The sequence below is a fragment of the Ascidia mentula genome, chromosome 5, assembly GCF_947561715.1.
Source record: "Ascidia mentula chromosome 5, kaAscMent1.1, whole genome shotgun sequence".
In the NCBI taxonomy this organism is placed as follows: Eukaryota; Metazoa; Chordata; class Ascidiacea; order Phlebobranchia; family Ascidiidae; genus Ascidia; species Ascidia mentula.
In genome coordinates this window covers 7639965-7658955 of record NC_138570.1, presented here as the reverse complement: position 1 = coordinate 7658955, position 18991 = coordinate 7639965, and the positions used below count along the sequence as shown (strand labels likewise).

Sequence of the window (18991 nt, the reverse complement as noted above, 5' to 3'; positions counted from 1 at the left end):
AAATTACGTAGTAGTAGTAATAGTAAAAGCAATAAAATGCACACAAAAAGACGATCATCCTGTTGGTACTTACTGATACCAATCCCACTGAAATGGTTCGGTACACTTTCAAGTGAGGCGTTTTTGTACTCGAAGGTACAATACCCCAAAGAGACATTTTAATTAGGTATTTAGCGGAATGTCAGGAATGATCATCGTGGAAGATCCGACCAACTCCAGCACACCTCAACACATACAAGATGTCTCGTGTTCGAATCACTACGACCACGACTTGCAAATTGTGTTTCAACCACACATTATTTTTTTACCTAACCAAATTTCTGGGTGCTATTTAATACCAATTATTTTTTCGGTTCAGATGCGAATCACATCTTCAAAATATCTGTTAATGCGTATCCCGGAACCAGCGGAAAATGTGACGCATTTCCATTCAGTGCCTAGAGTCCCTACGGGTAGTTGGTGTCTTAGCTTCATTCATACTTCGACATGTCGAAACGTTAGGTTTGATCTCATCTACATATCTACTATTAAAATTCGAGTGTTATGTAGACAGTTTTAAAACCCGCAACTACTGTGAACTCTGCAAACATATTTTCTTTTTTTCTTTATACAATGGAAGTGCATTTAAGCTTTGTTTTAAATCGAAGGAGCAATTGTACATACTAATAAAAACAAGCGTATAATTTGTATGGGATGAAAGCACAACAACCACTACTCAGGTAACTTAGGTTCACAAAGTAAGTGTGAAATGTAAGAATGAAAGTAGAATCAAAGTAAGAAATGACACATTTTTCAATATAAATGGATGCAAATAAGAAGTTAAGTCAGTATTCTGGGACCAAAACTTGCAACCATAGGGAAAAATAGAGCTGAATGATTCATAATTGTCGTGTTGCAAATGCGGTAAATCTTTTCGAGTGCGTAGCAAGCCTAAGCGCTTGAGAACTACTGCCAATCCATCACTGTTACTCATTTCTTGGTGAAATAATTGCACGTTTCAGAAATCACAACATTTGTCGGTCACGTTTCAGCATAAACCCTTGCGATTAACCGTCTCTGAGATATGTATCCATCGTTAATCTCCCCATTTTCCTTTACAAATGACTTTCTACCCTTCCGCAACAGTGCAGACATGGACCAAATGCCAACAATCATCAAACCGTAACATCATAGCCGGTGTCTGAATTCGTGAGTCCCATTATTTCTCTCCGCTTGCCAGCATCACCTGCTGGGAGTTTTTTATCATGCCAAATTGTAAAACATACTGAAAAATGACAGAAAGAACAAGCTTAATGTACTTTATGTTAACGGTTTAACCTCAGCAGGATGTAATGTGAAGGCGTCTGGGGATTTTTTTGCGTCATTATTGGGCTAATGAGCTGATGACGCACTTGGCACAATGCGCTCGATCAACATTGTGATGAGTGCTCGTTTTTTCGCAGATCGTTGATGCAAGTGCGCATAGGGCGTGTCTAGTTAAATTGCTTGTGGAACTTCACTTATCAAAATGTTGAATACTGCTAAAAAAGTTGCGGTTTTATTTTTGCTGGTACAGACTGCAGCTTCCCAAATATGCAGTATGACTTCCCCGTGTCGACTTAAAGGTAAGTTGAGATTTTTAAAAACTTCAAGTTTAGTTCAACACCTATTCACACCCATTGTCATAACGGATTTCATATCCACATGTGAGTCCAGCATGCTATACGCCACAAATAAAATGCTAGCAACAAACATTAATTTAGGCAAATAGGAACAGTTGTTACCGGCTAATTATGGATTCAATAAAAGTCTTTTGTTCAGCTTGGACTTATAAAACATACGAATGAGTGTTAACGTTATTTTTAACACGCAGGCGGGAAACCATTAGTGCAACCGCGGCATGTTCAAACAACCAACGGATTTCTTCAACTCAACCTGAACGTGGAAGTCACCGATTTTGTAGTGGATTGGCTGATACTCCGCAGGCGAAGTTACAACGGGGAAATCCCCGGACCAACATGGCGGATCAAACCGGGAGACACAGTTAATCTCACACTGGTTCGTCACAAACATTTGAAACTTGTTTGTTGTTATAGGAAGATTTGTTTTTCCTTTCAGTAATATTTCAAAAGGTAATACTCGCACAATAATGAAATCAGCTTTTACCTTTCAGCAGAAAGGGGAAACTAACTAGCAAAAATCGTAAATAAAATTAGATGGTTAAAAAAACATGTTGTATTGTTACATACAGCCCCAAAAAACTTTTTTGTTTGGTTGTATTGTGATACAGACAAACACCATGACGTTGCCGGAGTATATCGATAAGCACAACTCGTATCAGTTTACGAACCACACAAACATCCACACACACGGTTTGCACATCAGTGGAATGGTAAGAAAACGTTAATCGCCTTAGGATCTTAAACAATATAATTCTAATTGACTTTCTTTAGAAACCCCACGACAACGTTTTCGTCAACGTAACACCAGACAATGGTCAATACCATTACAATTACCCGATTTTATCAGATCATCCTTCTGGAACGTACTGGTATCATGCCCACCTGCACGGATCCGTCTCATTTCAGGTTACACAGTTTCATAAAAAATATATATATATTGTATCTCAAAGTACTTTTTTATTACAGACATACAGTGGGATGTCAGGAATGATTATCGTGGAAGATCCGACCAACTCCAGCACCCCTCAACACATACAAGATGTCTCGTGTCCGAATAACTGCGAGCACGACGTGCAACTTGTCTTTCAACCACTCTTGCTCTATTCAGGTGGAGGTTTCGCTAAGCTGCAAGAAAGAATGCACGATCGTCTTTTCAAGTAAAAAGAATACTTAAGGAATTAGTGTCGTTTACTGCAAAAAGATGGCTTGTTGCCTGCAAAATATTTCAAGATAAGATTATCTGCCTAAATTGGGAGCAAGCGGAGTGAGCATATTTTAAAACAAACGTACTCTTTCTGTAGGTTAGACAAGATTGTGATTAACGATTCGAAACACGAAACCCTTTATAACTGGATTAACGATACTGAAAACGGTGTCAACAACTACACCACGAACGGTCTCCTAAATCCAGTCATGGAACTTACTACCGGTCAAGTAAAACGTTTCAGGTTGTAGGAATACGTAATGATAAGTTCTATAGTCATAAAATCACATAAACTGCGTGGATCAGGATGGTAAATGCTGGCGTCTCATCGATACTCGAGCTGTTTATTGCGGATGAGCACAACGCATCGGCCTGCGATTTCTATGAGATAGCTATTGACGGGGTGTATTTGGACAAAGCAGCACCGCCTCGGTTTGGAAAAAGCTTCATAGTCCCTTCATCAAAAGTCGACTGGCTGGTTGTATGCAACAAACCTGGGACTTATTATGTATGTTTCATCACTTTTTGAACTCACTACATCTCGATATTAATGTTATTTTTAAATGCAGTTGAAGTCATATTCACCGGAGTTCGAAAAGAATTCCACGGGCGTTATTAGCAGATACAACGGAACACTTTTTACAATCTCAGTAAACGGACCTCAGACTTCCACCAAAATACAAACCAATTTGCCCAAGCGACCATCTTTTATCAGCGACTTCCGCGAAGTGCCACAAGACAAAGTTCATGGACGTTTTGTCATCGAGACGAGTGATGCTTTGACTTTGAATCGAGAAAAGTTTCAAAGTGGGGAGTTTTGGAGGTGACGTTGTGTATCACGTTGTGTAAACTTAGGTGGTTTTCAACTACGGCATATTGCAGGTATAACGTGGAGGTGGATACCGTACAGGAATGGTATTTGACAAATGCAGGAACTACAGAAGGTCATCCCATTCACATTCATGTCAACAGTTTTCAGGTATTGAACTTTTTTCGATCAGTGTAGCTAACAAAAGCGAAGCAAGAACGATTCTTACAAAGTAAGCAAAATTATAAACAAAATATCAAAATTACATAAAAATATTAAAAACATTTAGTGGAACCCTTGCCTTGTTCAAGTTTGGTTGTGGCCGTTGTTACTGGATAAGTTATGCGTTTCCAGCACAAACAGTGTCACAAATCTTCCACTAAAGCAAGAGCTTCAGAAAATTGCATTTAGACTATAATTTTTGATTCAAATCTATCCACAGGTTATCAGCTACAACCCTTATACTGGTCCGTTTGGTGTCAACAATCAAAAATATTGGAACCAAAGCATGGAACCCTGTTATTATCAGATGGAGGGCTACAATAGTAATGTTTTTTTTATTTTTTTTTTTAATTTTGTTTGCCAAATAAGGCAAATTTATTTCGTTTAAAAACATAGGTACCCTAAACGTATCGATTCCCACCGATCCGCTCAAGTACCTCGGACACGACGAACGTTGGAAGAACGGGAAAGGTGGACCGGAGACAATTGGTCTTTCCCAACCTGGAGTGTTTCGTGACGTCCTCCTTGTACCGCCTCTGTCCAACATCACGGTTTGTGTTTGCAGTTATCGAAAAAACTGTTGCTCAGTTCCAAAACAACTTGATTTTACAGATTCGTTTCAAGACGAACAAATTCCTGGGCCCAGTAGTGATTCACTGTCACATCTTGGCACACGAGGACTTTGGAATGATGATGACAGTTAAAATATTGCCACCAGGTGAGAAACTATTTCGTTGGACGATACCGCGGAAATTGGTAGGATTTTTTTGTGGTTTGTTCAAGGTTCGGACCTGACAGCTAACGTTTCGATCAAGTCTGGAAATGCATATCCTGGAACTTGCAACATATGTGATCCTTTTCCCTTCAATGCGAAGAGTCCGTGTTCCCTGCAAAGCCACGCATCTTCAAGGCCACTACCTAATATCAAGTAATAAATGTCCACATTTAATTTTTTCATTCCTCTTTATCGAATGTATTTTTATAGGTTTGTTCTATTGGTGGTAATGATGTTCCAATTAGCAATCATCTACTAAACCAAGATATAGGTCATGGAATCCAACAGATGATGTGACTTAAGTATAAACAAGTGACATTTCTAAACTGTTTGTGACGTTACTTTTTACATCTATAAGAGCCCTTACATTCTTACTGCGAAAATACCCGAATGTAATTTTAGAAATTGCATACATTACTAAAACGCGAACAATACTGGCTCGGGTAACACATTTTCTGCCGAAAAACTTTTTGTGTCGCGTAATGAATTTGCGAATGTGGCAGTGGTCATATTTCCTGTTGGTTTTCACTTCGACTAATCTCTCCTGCATGTATAGACCTACATATTATCATTTTTGTCTATGGGTCTTTTCTCTATCTACTTTAACTAATAAAGCTATATTGTCATGAATGTTAGTGTTACTATATTCCCCCGTAAACAAAAATATGTCATTCATCGCTGCCGCAATTTCTCTGATTGTTTCCATTATAAGTAGGCAAAAAAACTGGCTATTTCTTGTCGAGGACTTTCAGGATGCAATAGAAAATCAAGCAGTTACTTTTGAAATGGTTGCGACTAAACAATTGGTACCAATAAATGGTCAAAATGGAAATAGATTTTATTCAATTAAGAAAAAACAATTATTCGATCGTTCAGACTCCTCTGTTCTGTTTTTGGGTGAAAAAAATTAGATGACTGCATCACACCACTGGCATTTCGCTGCAGTTCGTGTAATATGCAGTTGGAAATGTCACACAATCTGTAAACACAACACTATCACGAAATTATGCAACGTTTGTGATTGTTATTTGGGGGTCAAAATTTGAAAGAACTGTCATCATAACTGATATCAACAAAATGAAATCAATAATGACTGTGCCCCAAGCATTGCACCACAAACCTAACATACTTTCTGTCAAAACACGTGCACATTTCGGAAATTCCAACACCTGCTTTCCCATTTTACATGAAAAATGTGCCCCTCGTCAAGCACAGGCAGCGCACGTTTTGCTTCCCGATATACCTTTCACTATCCCACTACACGCACAACAGAATGTCAACAATCATTGTAAGTGTATGGAATCTATCAAAACAGTCAGTCGCATCGTTATAATTGCCACGGCTTTAGGATTCACGCTTAGAAAAGAGAAACAATGTAGATATATTGACGATGTGTATGAACGTTTCATAAGCTAGGTTTTAAAGCCAAAAAGTGGATATATGTCGATTAATTGGGTTGTTTAATTTTTGTTTTTCTATTGATCTTTCCATGTATTTTCACACAGGGATTCGTTTTCGTTTCCCTGACAATAACGGCAGTGGTGGTTAGTTTAAATGTATTTTTCATACTGTTGACTACAAGCATAACCTGGTCCCATAATGTCTAAATATGAAATTTAACATCATATGTTTACCCTCGGCCAGTGAATCAAGAAACCAGTAGGCAGATGTTGCGCCCTAGACAACTCTTAAGTTAAAAATAAAAGTTCTGTTGTAATACAGACAAACAAGCTGACGTTGCCAGAGTATATCAATCAGCAAAACACGCATCAGCTTCCAAACCACGCAAACATCCACACACACGGTTTGCACATCAGTGGAATGGTAAGAACCATTTTTATTTTTCTATCAGACCATTCTTCTGGAACGTATACTGGTATCATCCGCACCTGCACGGATCTGTCGAATTTTACGTTGCACATTGGTCTACAAATATATTAGTATCTCTAAAAAATGTTCTTGCTTCAGAAATACAGTGGAATGTCAGGAATGATCGTCAAATATCCGACCAACACCAGCACCCCTCAACACATACAAGATGTCTCGTGTTCGAATAACTGCGAGCACGACGTGCAACTTGTGTTTCAACCACTCTTGCGCTTTTCAGATATAACTACACCACAAACGGCCGTCTAAGTCCAGTTATGAATCATACCACTGGTTGGTAAACGCTGGAGTTTTCACAATTTTGGAGCTATTTATTGCGGATGAGCACAGCGCATTGACTTGCGATTTCTATGAGATAGCTATTGATGGGATGTATTTGAAAAAAAAACAGCACCGTTACGGTTTGAAAAAGTATTGTAGTACCTTCAGCGAGTGTAGACTGGCTGGTAGTGCGCAACAATCCTTGCGTTTATTATGTGAAACTAGGAGATATTTTTGGTCAAAACTGAAAATCATGTTTTTATGTAAAGTCGTTTTCGCCGGAAATCCAAAACGATTTCAACGGCTGCTATAAATCGATCCAATGGAACGCTTGTTTCGATTGTAGTAACTGCTGGTCTCCCTGCCTCCAACACCATCCAAACCAATTTGCCGAAAAATCAATTTTACGCACGTGACTTCCGCGACGTGTCGCAAAAGGAAACACGCGGCCATTTTGTGGTAGAAAGTGGCGATCAATTTAGAAACATTGGAGGTGGAAGAAGATGCCGCTCCTATTGCAAAAATCCCATGAGAGGTCATATTGCTTATGCTGTTTTATTGCGATACAGGTATAATGTGGAGGTGAATACCGCCCTGGAGAGGTATTTAACAAATGCTTGGACAAGATGCAGTCACCCTATTCATAATCACGTCAACAATTTTCAGGTACAATGTTGCATCGTCTGTGATTATGTCACCAACACTTTCAATCAATTTTTTTTAATTTGTGTGAGATAATTTGCTACAACCCTTATACTGGTCCGTTGAATGCCAACAGCCCAAAATATTGGAACCAAAATACTGAATCCTGCTACTATCAGAGGGAGGGTCAAATATAATTTGTATGGGATGAAAGCACAACAACCTACTAAGGTAACTTAGGTTCACAAAGTAAGTATGAAATGTAAGAATGAAAGTAGAATCAAAGTAACACATCTATCAATATAAATGGATGCAAATAAGAAGTTAAGTCAGTATTCTGGGACCAAAACTTGCAAGCATAGGAATAAATCGACCTGATTGATTTATAATTGTCGTGTTGCAAATGCGGTAAATCTTTCCAAGTGCGTAGAAAGCCTAAGCACTTTAGAACTACTGCCAATCCATCACTATTACTCAATTTTTGGTAAAATAATTGCACGTTGCAGACATGTTAGCATTTGTCGGTCACGTTTCAGCATAAACCCTTGCTATGAACCGCCTCTGAGAAATGTATTTATCGTTAATCCAGACCTTTTTCTTCTACAAATGACTCTCTGCCATTCCGCAACAATGCGGACATTGTCCAAATGCCAACAATCACCAAACTGTAATATCATACAGCCGGTGTCTGAAACTCGTTAGTCCAATTATTTCTCTCCGCTTGCCAGCAGCATCACCTGCTGGAAGTTTATATCATTCCAAATTGTAAAACGTACTGAAAAATGTCAAAACATGCCTAATGTACTTTATGTTTAACCTCAGCCAGATGTAATGTGAAGGCGTCTGGGCATTTTTTTCGTAGTTATTGGGTTAATGAGCTGATGACGCACTTGGCACAACGAGCTCGATCAAGTGCTCGATTTTTTCGCAGATCGTGTATAAATGCAAGTGCGGGCGTATAAATGTAAGTTAAGGCGTGTCTAGTTAAATTGCCTGAGGAACTTCACTTATCAAAATGTTGAATACAACTAAAAAAGTTGCGGTTTTATTTTTGCTGGTACAGACTGCAGCTTCCCAAACATGCAGTATGACTTCCCCGTGTCGACTTAAAGGTAAGTTGAGATTTTTAAAAACTTCAAGTTTAGTTCAACACCTATTCACACCCATTGTCATTACGAATTTCCGATCTACATGTGTGTCAAGCATACTATACACCACAATCAAAATGCTAGCAACAAAAATTAATTTAGGCAAATAGGAACTGTTGTTACCGGCTAAGTCTTGATTCAATAAAAGTCTTATGTTAAGCTTGGACTTATAAAACATAGGAATGAGTGTTAACATTATTTTTAACTCATACCGAAATACGACTGAGTGTTAACCCTTTAGAGCCCCAGGTGTCACCAGTGACCCCATAACTTTAAAGACCCATACAAGATAGGTTTCTGCTTTTTCAAAAACTTAGCCTTTCAAGCCCGTAGTCCCCCTTTGCCCTGATCTACATAAAATTTTAAAGCCATTAGATGTCGCTATAGCGATGTTTTTTTGATTGACACAGCAAGCACATCGGAAGAAAACATAAAAGTGGTGTTTAAGCTGCATGTAAATATATAAAAAAAGATTGATTTGGTGAACAATTTGCAAATAAAGTTGGTAATCCTTGAGCTAAGTCCTTATATAGTATCTATGAAAAATTTAGGTGTTCGTAGCACGTATTTTTAAAAAACGACAAACCTTATAATTTCATGGGGTCGTGTATGGGACGTATAGGGCATTGGTGACAAGTACTATGCATTTTATGAATCATGTTTTTAAGCTTTTTAATGAATATTATTACACAACAGCACCGCATGATACTAGAAATAGTACGTGCATCATCTTTTGCCTCAATTTCGGATCAGGTTTATATTTAATGAATTGTAACATAGCTATTTGCGTTGGTTATTTTAAATTTTATTGGTATAAATAATTATTGACCAATAAAAGTTGTCAAATATCGCTGTTCCCACTTGTGTGGCATCTACACGAACCTAAATAAGACGTTGTTTAGCTTCAAATACTGATAAACAAAGTTTTCTGCGCATATGAACCTGCGAAACACGAAAATCACACGTATTGAGGGGCTAAAACTTAGTTGTTTGACCAAACATAGTAAACTATTACCTCGATTTAATTCAGGTGTTACTTGTGCTACTAAAAAATTGCATAGATTCACTAGTTTTAACAATATTAGTAAGTTAATGTTTTTCATTGTGTACCCTTCAGACCCAAATTGGTCACAGCCCCACCAGAAAATGGGGGTTAACGGTGAAAAATCTTAAATCTTGTTCATGAAATGTGTTATTGTACCCCTCAACGCAACGAAACGCTAAACATCATTTTTTTCTGTTGCTCAGTATACCCTTGGGCTCTGAGAGGTTAACGTTATTTTTAACTCACAGGCGGAGAGCCATTAGTGCAACCGCAGCATGTTCAAACAACCAACGGATTTCTTCAACTCAACCTGAACGTGGAAGTCACCGATTTTGTAGTGGATTGGCTGATACTCCGCAGGCGAAGTTACAACGGGGAAATCCCCGGACCAACATGGCGAATCAAGCCGGGAGACACAGTTAATCTCACACTGGTTCGTCACAAACATTTGAAACTTGTTTGTTGTTATAGGAAGATTTGTTTTTCCTTTCAGTAATATTTCAAAAGGTATAATTCGCACGATAATGAAATCAGCTTTTCCTTCAGGCGCAAATGGGAAATTAGGCAGCAAAAAAACGAAAATCAATTTAGATCGTTCAAAAAAACATGTTGTATTGTTACATACGACCCCCAAAAAAACGTTTTTGTTTGGTTGTATTGTGATACAGACAAACACTATGACGTTGCCGGATTATATCAATGAGCACAACTCGTATCAGTTTCCGAACCACACAAACATCCACACACACGGTTTGCACATCAGTGGAATGGTAAGAAAACGTTACCCGCCTTATGATCTTAAACAATATAATTCTAATTTACTTTCTTTAGAAACCCCACGACAACGTTTTCGTCAACGTAACACCAGACAATGGTCAATACCATTACAATTACCCGATTTTATCAGACCATCCTTCCGGAACCTATTGGTATCATGCACACCTGCACGGATCCGTCGAATTTCAGGTCATACAGTTTTTTTAAAAAAAAATTAACATTTATTACAGACATACAAACCACGTATTTATTACAGACGTACAGTGGAATGTCAGGAATGATCATCGTGGAAGATCCGACCGACTGGCGCACTCCTCAACACATACAAGATGTCTCGTGTCCGAATCACTGCGAGCACGACGTGCAACTTGTGTTTCAACCACTCTTGTTCTATTCTAAGATAAATGGGAGTCGTGATAGCGGTTTCGCTGTGCTGCAACAAGCCATGCACGATCGTCTTTTCCAGTAAAAAGACTACTCAAGTCGTTTACTTACAGAAAAAAAATTGTGTCGTTTACTGCAAAAAGATGGCTTGTTGCCTGCAAAATATTTCAAGATATGCAGAGTGAGCATATTTTAGGAGAAACATATTTTTCTGTAGGTTAGACAAGATTGCGATTAACGATACGAAACACGAAACCCTTTTTAACTGGATTATCGATCCCGATAACGGTGTCAACAACTTCACTACAAACGGTCTCCTAAATCCAGTCATGGAACTTACTACCGGTCAAGTAAAACGTTTCAGGTTGTAGGAATACGTGGTGGTTGTAGGAATAATAAAATCACATAAACTGTATGGATCAGGATGGTAAATGCTGGCGTCTCATCAATACTCGAGCTGTTTATTGCGGATGAGCACAACGCATCGGCCTGTGATTTCTATGAGATAGCTATTGACGGGGTGTATTTGGACAGAGCGGCACCGCCTCGGTTTGGAAAAAGTTTCATAATCTCTTCATCAAAAATCGACTGGTTGGTTGTATGTAACATTCCTGGGACTTATTATGTATGTTTCATCACTTTTTAAACTCACTACATCTCGATATTAATGTTATTTTTTAATGCAGTTGAAGTCATATTCACCGGAGTTCGAAAAGAATTCCACGGGCGTTATTAGCAGATACAACGGAACACTTCTTACAATCTCAGTAACCGGATCCCAGACTTGCACCAAAATACAAACCAGTTTGCCCAAACGACCATCTTTTGTCAGCGACTTCCGCAAAGTGCCACAAGACAAAGTACATGGACGTTTTGTCATCGAGGCGAGTGATTCTTTGACTTTGAATCGAGAGAAGTTTAAAAGTGGGGAGTTTTGGAGGTGACGTTCTGTATCACTATGAAACTAAGGTGGTATCAAATACGACACATTGTAGGTATAACGTGGAGGTGGATACTGTGCAGGAGTGGTATTTGACAAATACAGGAACTACAGAAGGTCATCCCATTCACATTCATGTCAACACTTTTCAGGTATTGAACTTTTTTCGATGAATGTAGCTAACAAAAGCGAAGCAAGAACGAACTTGCATAGTAAGCAAAGGCATGAACAAAATATCAAATATACACAAAAAGATTGAAAAGATTTAGTGGAACCCTTGCCTTGTTCAAGTTTGGTTGTGGCCGTTGTTACTGGATAAGTTATGCGTTTCCTGCACAAACAGTGTCACAAATCTCCAATTGACGCAATAACTTCAGAAGATTGCATTTAGACTATTATTTTTGAATCAAATCTATCCACAGGTTATCAGCTACAACCCTTATACTGGTCCGTTTGGTGTCGATAATCAAAAATATTGGAACCAAAGCATGGAACCCTGTTACTATCAGATGGAGGGCTACAATGGTAAGTAATATTTTGTTTCAACTAAATTTGTTTGCTAAATAAGGCAAATACTTTGTTTGAAAACACAGATACCCTCAATGTTTCATTGCCACCTGACCCACTCAAGTACCTCGGACACGACGAACATTGGAAGAACGGGAAAGGTGGACCGGAGACAATCGGTCTTTCCCAACCTGGAGTGTTTCGTGACGTCATCCTTGTACCACCTCTGTCCAACATCACGGTTGGTGTTTGCAGTTATCGAAAAAACTGTTGCACAGTTTCAAAACAAATTACTTTGACAGATTCGTTTCAAGGCGAACAAATTCTTGGGCGACGTAGTGATTCACTGTCACATCTTGGCACACGAGGACTTGGGAATGATGATGACAGTTAAAATATTGCCACCAGGTAAGAAACTATTCATTTGACGATACCGTGGAAATTGGTAGGATTTTTGTGTGGCTTGTTCCAGGTTCGGACCTAACAGCCAACGTTTCGGTCAAGTCTGGAAATGCATATCCTGGAACTTGCAACGAATGTGATCCTTTTCCCTTCAATGCGGAAAGTCCGTGTTCACCGCAAAGCTTGGGCAATGCCACTCCCTAAAATGAGGTAATAAATGTCCGCATTTAATTTCTTCATTCACACTTTCCTATTTATCGAATGTATTTTTAGAGTTTGGTTTCATTGATGGTAATGATGTTCCAATTAGCAATCATCTACTAAACCAATATGTCATGGAATCCAACAGAAGATGGGTCTTACGTATAAACAAGTGACATTTCTAAACTTTTTGTGACACTACTTTGTATATCTCTAAGAGCCATTACGTTCTTACTGCGAAAATACTCGAATGAATTTTTTGAAATTGCATACATATATTACTTACACGTGAACAATTTTGGCTCAGTTGATAGATTTCTGCCCAACACTTGAATTTTTGTGTCATGTGATAAATTTACTTGTGTGGCAATAGTCATATTTTTGGTTGGTTTTCACATCGATTAATCTCTCCTGTATGTATAGACCTGCATATTATCATTCTTTCGGTTATGAGTCCTCCATCTACTTCAACTAATAAACGAGCTATATTGTCATGAATGTTAGTTTTACTATATTCCCCCCGTAAACAAAAATATGTCATTCATCGCTGCCTCAATTTCGCTGATTGTTTCCATTATAAGTAGGCAAAAAAACTGGCTATTTCTTGTCGAGGACTTTCGGGATGCAATTAGAAAATCAAGCAATTTCTTTTGACTACCAATAAGTGGTCACAAAGCAAAATGATTTTATTTAATTAATGAGTAACAATAAGTCGAGCTTTCAGATTCCCTCTATTCTGTGTCTGGGTGAAAAAAAAATTTGAATGGCTGCATCACACCACTGGCATTTCTTTAAACTTCGCGTAATATGCGGTTGGAAATCTTTCACGATTTGTAAACACAACACTATCACGAAATTACGCAGGGTTTGTGAATTGTTATTTTGTGGTCAAAATTTGAAAGAAAGTGTCATCACAACCGATTACCAACAAAATGAAATCAATAATGACTGTGCCCCAAGCATTGCACCTCAAACCTAACATACTTTCTGTCAAAACAAATGCACATTTAGGAAATTGCAACATTAGCTCTCCCATTTTACATGAAAAATGTGGCCCTCGTCAAGCGCAGGCAGCGCACGTTTTGCTTCCCGATATACCTTTCACTATCCCACTACACGCACAACAGAATGTCATAATCATTGTCAGTGTATGGAATCTATCAAAACAGTCAGTGCATGCAGTCGCATCGTTATAATTTGCCACAGCTTTAGGATTCACGCTTAGAAAAGCGAAACAATGTAGATATATTGACGATATGTATGAACGTTTCAAAAGCTAGGTTTTAAAGTCAAAAAGTGGATATATGTCGATTAATTGGGTTGTTTCATTTTTGTTTTTCTATTGATCTTTCCATGTATTTTCACGCAGGGTTTTCGTTTCCCTGACAATCGCGGCAGTGGTGGTTAGTTTAAATGTATTCTTCATTCTGTTGACTACAAGCATAACTTGGTCCCATAATGTCTAAATATGAAATTTAACATCATATGTTTACCCTCGGCCAGTTATGTTGACGCGATAATGCAAACAATGATTAAGTTACTGAGACTAGTCATGGTCTTACAAATGGAATGAAGCGGCTATCTAGCGATGTTGTGCGTTGGAACGAGAATCCACTAGATAGCAAGAGATTTTGTGGCGTCCAATTAGTTGCTGGAAGAACATTGTCAACCAAAATGTTGCATGCAAATGGGAAATTCGCGCTTTTACTGTGGCTTGTTCAGACCGCTGTTTCCCAGACGTGTAATATGACTTCCCCGTGTCGACTAAAAGGTGAGTTGAGATTTCAAAACGACTGCAACCAACAAGATTAGTGATTTCCCTATTTCGCAACGTTGTTTTTAGATATTCACTGTAATGCACTGTGTGCTATAGGTCTATACATCATAACAGTATCCAGACAGCCATGTTGATGAAAATCTATTAGAAATATACATTAAAAGGGAACTCTGATATAACTAAATAATGATCAAAGCAAATGTTACCGTATTTTTGCTTTCGACACTCTGAAAGCTCTTGTGGTAATATTGAAACATTTGGAATTCTACACATCGCTCATAAAGATCATTGGAATGCGAACGCTTGTTTTACATTTGTTTCCACTGCACATGCAGGCGGACTTCCGCTTGTGCAACCGAGGCAATTCAAAACAAGCAATGGATTTCTTCATCTTAACCTGACGGTGGAAGTCACCGATTTTAAAGTGGATTGGTTGACACTCCGCAGGCGCAGTTACAACGGAGAAATCCCCGGACCAACATGGCGGATCAAGCCGGGAGACACAGTTAATCTCACACTGGTTAGTCACAAACATTTGAAACGTGTTTGTTGTTGTGAAACGATTTGTTTATCGTTTGGAACTTCGCGCACATGACTGATTTCGTACAGACGAAGACGTAACATTCACCCGAAGATGAAATCATTCACACTGATTCAAAGTTTGTTACTAAATCACCAAAGACAATAAACAAGATGCAAAAACCTAAACGAATTTAAGTTCAATCGTTAAAATGCTTGGCCTGTTGTAATACTAATGCGTGAAACTTTCATTTATGTAATTTGAAAAGAGAAACCAGTAGGCAGGTGTTATATGCCCCAGACATAATCTTCATTTACAAAAAACAACAAATAAAAAGTTTCGTTGTAATACAGACAAACAAGCTGACGTTGCCGGAGTATATCAATCAGCACAACTCACATCAGTTTCCGAACCACACAAACATCCACACACACGGTTTGCACATTAGTGGAATGGTAAGAAATTGTTGCAGAGAGCTGTATCTTTTTTTAAAACTTCAACAAACCTTATTTAGCGACCTCATGACAACGTTTTCGTCAACGTTACGCCAGACAATGGTCAATACCATTACAATTACCAGATTGTATCAGACCATCCTTCTGGAACCTACTGGTATCATCCTCACCTGCACGGATCTGTCGAATTTCAGGTTCTACTTTTTTCTGAAAAGGTATTTGTATCTCTTGAGCGTGTTTCTGCTACAGACGTACAGCGGGATGTCAGGAATGATTATCGTGGAAGATCCGACCAACTCCAGCACTCCTCAACACATACAAGATGTCTCGTGTCCGAATAACTGCGAGCACGACGTGCAACTTGTGTTTCAACCACTTTTGCGCTATTCAGATATTATAGGGACTCACGATTCCGGATTCGCTGTGCTACAAAAAGACATGCATGATCGTCTTTTCACGTAAGGGTTTCTTGAAGCAGTGCCTGTCCAATCACGTGTTAACATAGCTTGCTGTTAGCGATTACAGATGTTCGACATAATTGAGGTGATGAATACATCGATCTATTGAAGCGAAAAACTACGTAGTGCAGCAGCACATTTAAAAAAGCATACTTTTATGCAGGTTAAACAGGACTAGGATCAACCACACGAAACACGAAACCCTTTTCGATTGGATAATCAGCCCTAAAAACGGTATTAACAACTACACCACAAACGGCCGCCTAAATCCAGTTATGAATCTAACCACCGGTCAAGTGAAACGTTTCAGGTAAAACCATTACCCAGAATAGTGTTTTAACATAGGTTAAGTAAACCATGCGTGGATCAGGATGGTAAATGCTGGAATCGCAACGATTTTGGAGCTGTTTATTGCGGATGAGCACAACGCATCGGCTTGTGATTTCTATGAGATAGCTATTGACGGGGTGTATTTGGACAAAGCAGCACCGCCTCGGTTTGGAAAAAGTTTCGTAGTCCCTTCATCAAAAGTCGACTGGCTGGTTGTATGTAACAAACCTGGGACTTATTATGTATGTTTCATCACTTAATAAACTCACTACATCTCGATATTAATGTTATTTTTAAATGCAGTTGAAGTCATATTCACCGGAGTTCGAAATGAATTCAACGGGCGTTATTAGCAGATACAATGGATCGCTATTGACAATCTCAGTAACCGGATCCCAGACATCCACCATCATACAAACCAGTTTGCCCAAAAGACCATTTTATATCAGTGATTTCCGCAAAGTGTCGCAAGACAAAGTACACGGAAGGTTTGTCATCGAGGCTGGTTCCGGTTTGACTTTGAATCGAGATTGGTTTCGAAGTGAGCACTTTTGGAGGTGACATTTTATTTGATTATAAAACTTATTGGTGATTACATTTACTGTGTAACATGTGGTAGGTACAACGTGGAGGTGGATACCGTACAGGAATGGTATTTGACAAATACAGGAACTACGGAAAGTCATCCCATTCACATTCATGTCAACAGTTTTCAGGTGACGAAACGTTTGGCAATTATTATTATCACTGCATGTGTATGATTGATTACTGAATAGTATAGTCCATACATTAAGTTATTGCTGTTGTTGCTGAATATGTACAAGCGACTCCATCAGCAACGGTGTATTAAATCTATAAAAATGTTGCCGAACTAACAAAAACTGCTGCTTTTGACACAAATCCATCCAGGTTATCAGCTATAATCCCTACACTGGTCCCTTTGATGTCAACAACCTTAAATATTGGAACCAAAACATGGAACCTTGCTACTATCAAATGGAGGGCTACAATAGTAATATTTTGTTAAATTACGTTAGCGATGAAATACAATTTAATCTAATTTGTTTTGTTAAATAGATACCCTTAATGTTTCGTTGCCACCCGATCCGCTCAAGTACCTCGGCCACGATAAACGATGGAAGAACGGGAAAGGTGGACCGGAGACAATCGGTCTCTCCCAACCTGGAGTATTTCGTGACGTCATTCTTGTTCCGCCTCTGTCCAACATCACGGTGGGTGTTAAAAGTTTATCTAATTGAGTTTTACTGTTTATCTGCAAAACTTACTTTTCCGCAGATTCGTTTTATGACGAACAGATTCCTGGGCGACGTCGTGATTCACTGCCACATCTTGGAGCACGAGGACTTGGGAATGATGATGACAGTTAGAATATTGCCACAAGGTGACGCAGCATTTCCTTCATCGATGACGTTTTCAAAAGTTTTGTTTCGTTCAAGGTTCGGACCTGAAGGCCAACGTTTCGATCAAGTCTGGAAATGCCTATCCTGGAACTTGCAACAAATGTGATCCTTTTCCCTTTAATGCGAGAAGTCCATGTTTAAAAAGTGGCGCTTCGTCGATTTCACTCAATAATATTAGGTAAGTACTGTTAACATACAACTTATTTCTTCGCATTTCTCGATTTATTTATAGAATGTATTTTTTGTAGGTTCGTTCTGTTGTTGGTAATGATGTTCCAATTGGTAACTTTCTATTAAATCAAGTGTTCGACAATGGAATCAATCCTATGTGATTTTTATGTGTAATTTACGTGCACGCAACCTTTCTTGACGTTATTTCTGACAGCATTTTTGATAGTCTTCATCATCAGTTCATGTGAAAATATTCCAATCCATATTTTTTTGCGAACACCGTCAATCATTACTGAAACGAAAAATTTTGCTTCAGGTGAAAGTGTTTCTACTGAGAACATGGAAGAAGTCCATTTCTTTGGTGTCGTAAAATGTCAGAATGTAACCGAATTTATTGTTGTGAATACAGTCGTATTTTTTCATTTACATTTGACTTATTACTCTTATATACCTGTGGTTCCTAACGATCCCGAACCGGTAACGCACCCGTCTCTAATAAAGACGCACACAAAAAGCTGCGGATGTTTTTGGATATTTTTTGTGTGGATTATATTTTTTGGAGTCACCTTGTTTTTATTTTGCAACAGCTGCAGAGTCACGCAGTTTGTTATGGAAATAAAATTCTTTCAAAGCTTCCGAGTAAGCCCCAATACAGTATAACCAGGCATTATTTGGGAACCTCTGACTTACCGAAATTGAAGCGACACCTATACATACAGCGCGCTTACATCGCTTTAATCGTTAAAAGTCCTGCGTCGAAATTCCTAATGGCAAAAGTTGTACAGACATTATCGACTGGTAGGAACCTGCATTCAAGTGCAATATCTCGAATCACTTGTGGAATGCTCAACTTTTAAGGATTACTTGGTTTTGGTCGCTGGGAAATTGGTGGACACAATCAAGCATACAAATTACTTGCAATTGTCGAAACCGAAAGGTTTTGCTTCAAATGTTAAGTATGTCGCGTGTTCGATAACCACAACCCTGTAGCGGAA

The 18991-nt window shown here is 38.7% G+C and overlaps 3 protein-coding genes across 3 annotated transcripts; all 3 read left to right on the top strand.

The window, feature by feature from the left end:
- Positions 1-1464: 1464 nt before the first annotated feature.
- LOC145902667 (multicopper oxidase mco-like) lies at positions 1465-5232 on the top strand. The gene is made up of 14 exons (XM_082990725.1): positions 1465-1604; positions 1853-2037; positions 2270-2371; positions 2433-2567; positions 2628-2818; positions 2963-3109; positions 3172-3373; positions 3435-3688; positions 3748-3844; positions 4116-4218; positions 4292-4446; positions 4508-4613; positions 4679-4823; positions 4881-5232. The coding sequence occupies exons 1-14, from the start codon at positions 1508-1510 to the stop codon at positions 4927-4929; spliced, it is 1968 nt and encodes a 655-aa protein (XP_082846851.1). The 5' UTR covers positions 1465-1507; the 3' UTR covers positions 4930-5232.
- A 3315-nt stretch (positions 5233-8547) lies between these two features.
- On the top strand, positions 8548-12867 carry LOC145902813 (multicopper oxidase mco-like). The gene is made up of 13 exons (XM_082990911.1): positions 8548-8572; positions 9902-10086; positions 10322-10423; positions 10485-10619; positions 10687-10895; positions 11032-11178; positions 11238-11439; positions 11501-11754; positions 11810-11906; positions 12177-12279; positions 12348-12502; positions 12564-12669; positions 12734-12867. Exons 1-13 carry the CDS (start codon positions 8548-8550, stop codon positions 12865-12867), a joined length of 1854 nt encoding a protein of 617 aa, XP_082847037.1.
- Positions 12868-13808: 941 nt separating this feature from the next.
- On the top strand, positions 13809-18208 carry LOC145902812 (multicopper oxidase mco-like). The gene is made up of 15 exons (XM_082990910.1): positions 13809-14045; positions 14602-14635; positions 14977-15161; positions 15515-15616; positions 15676-15810; positions 15866-16074; positions 16238-16384; positions 16445-16646; positions 16708-16961; positions 17024-17120; positions 17314-17416; positions 17482-17636; positions 17701-17806; positions 17862-18003; positions 18074-18208. The coding sequence occupies exons 1-15, from the start codon at positions 13809-13811 to the stop codon at positions 18120-18122; spliced, it is 2157 nt and encodes a 718-aa protein (XP_082847036.1). The 3' UTR covers positions 18123-18208.
- Positions 18209-18991: the final 783 nt, after the last annotated feature.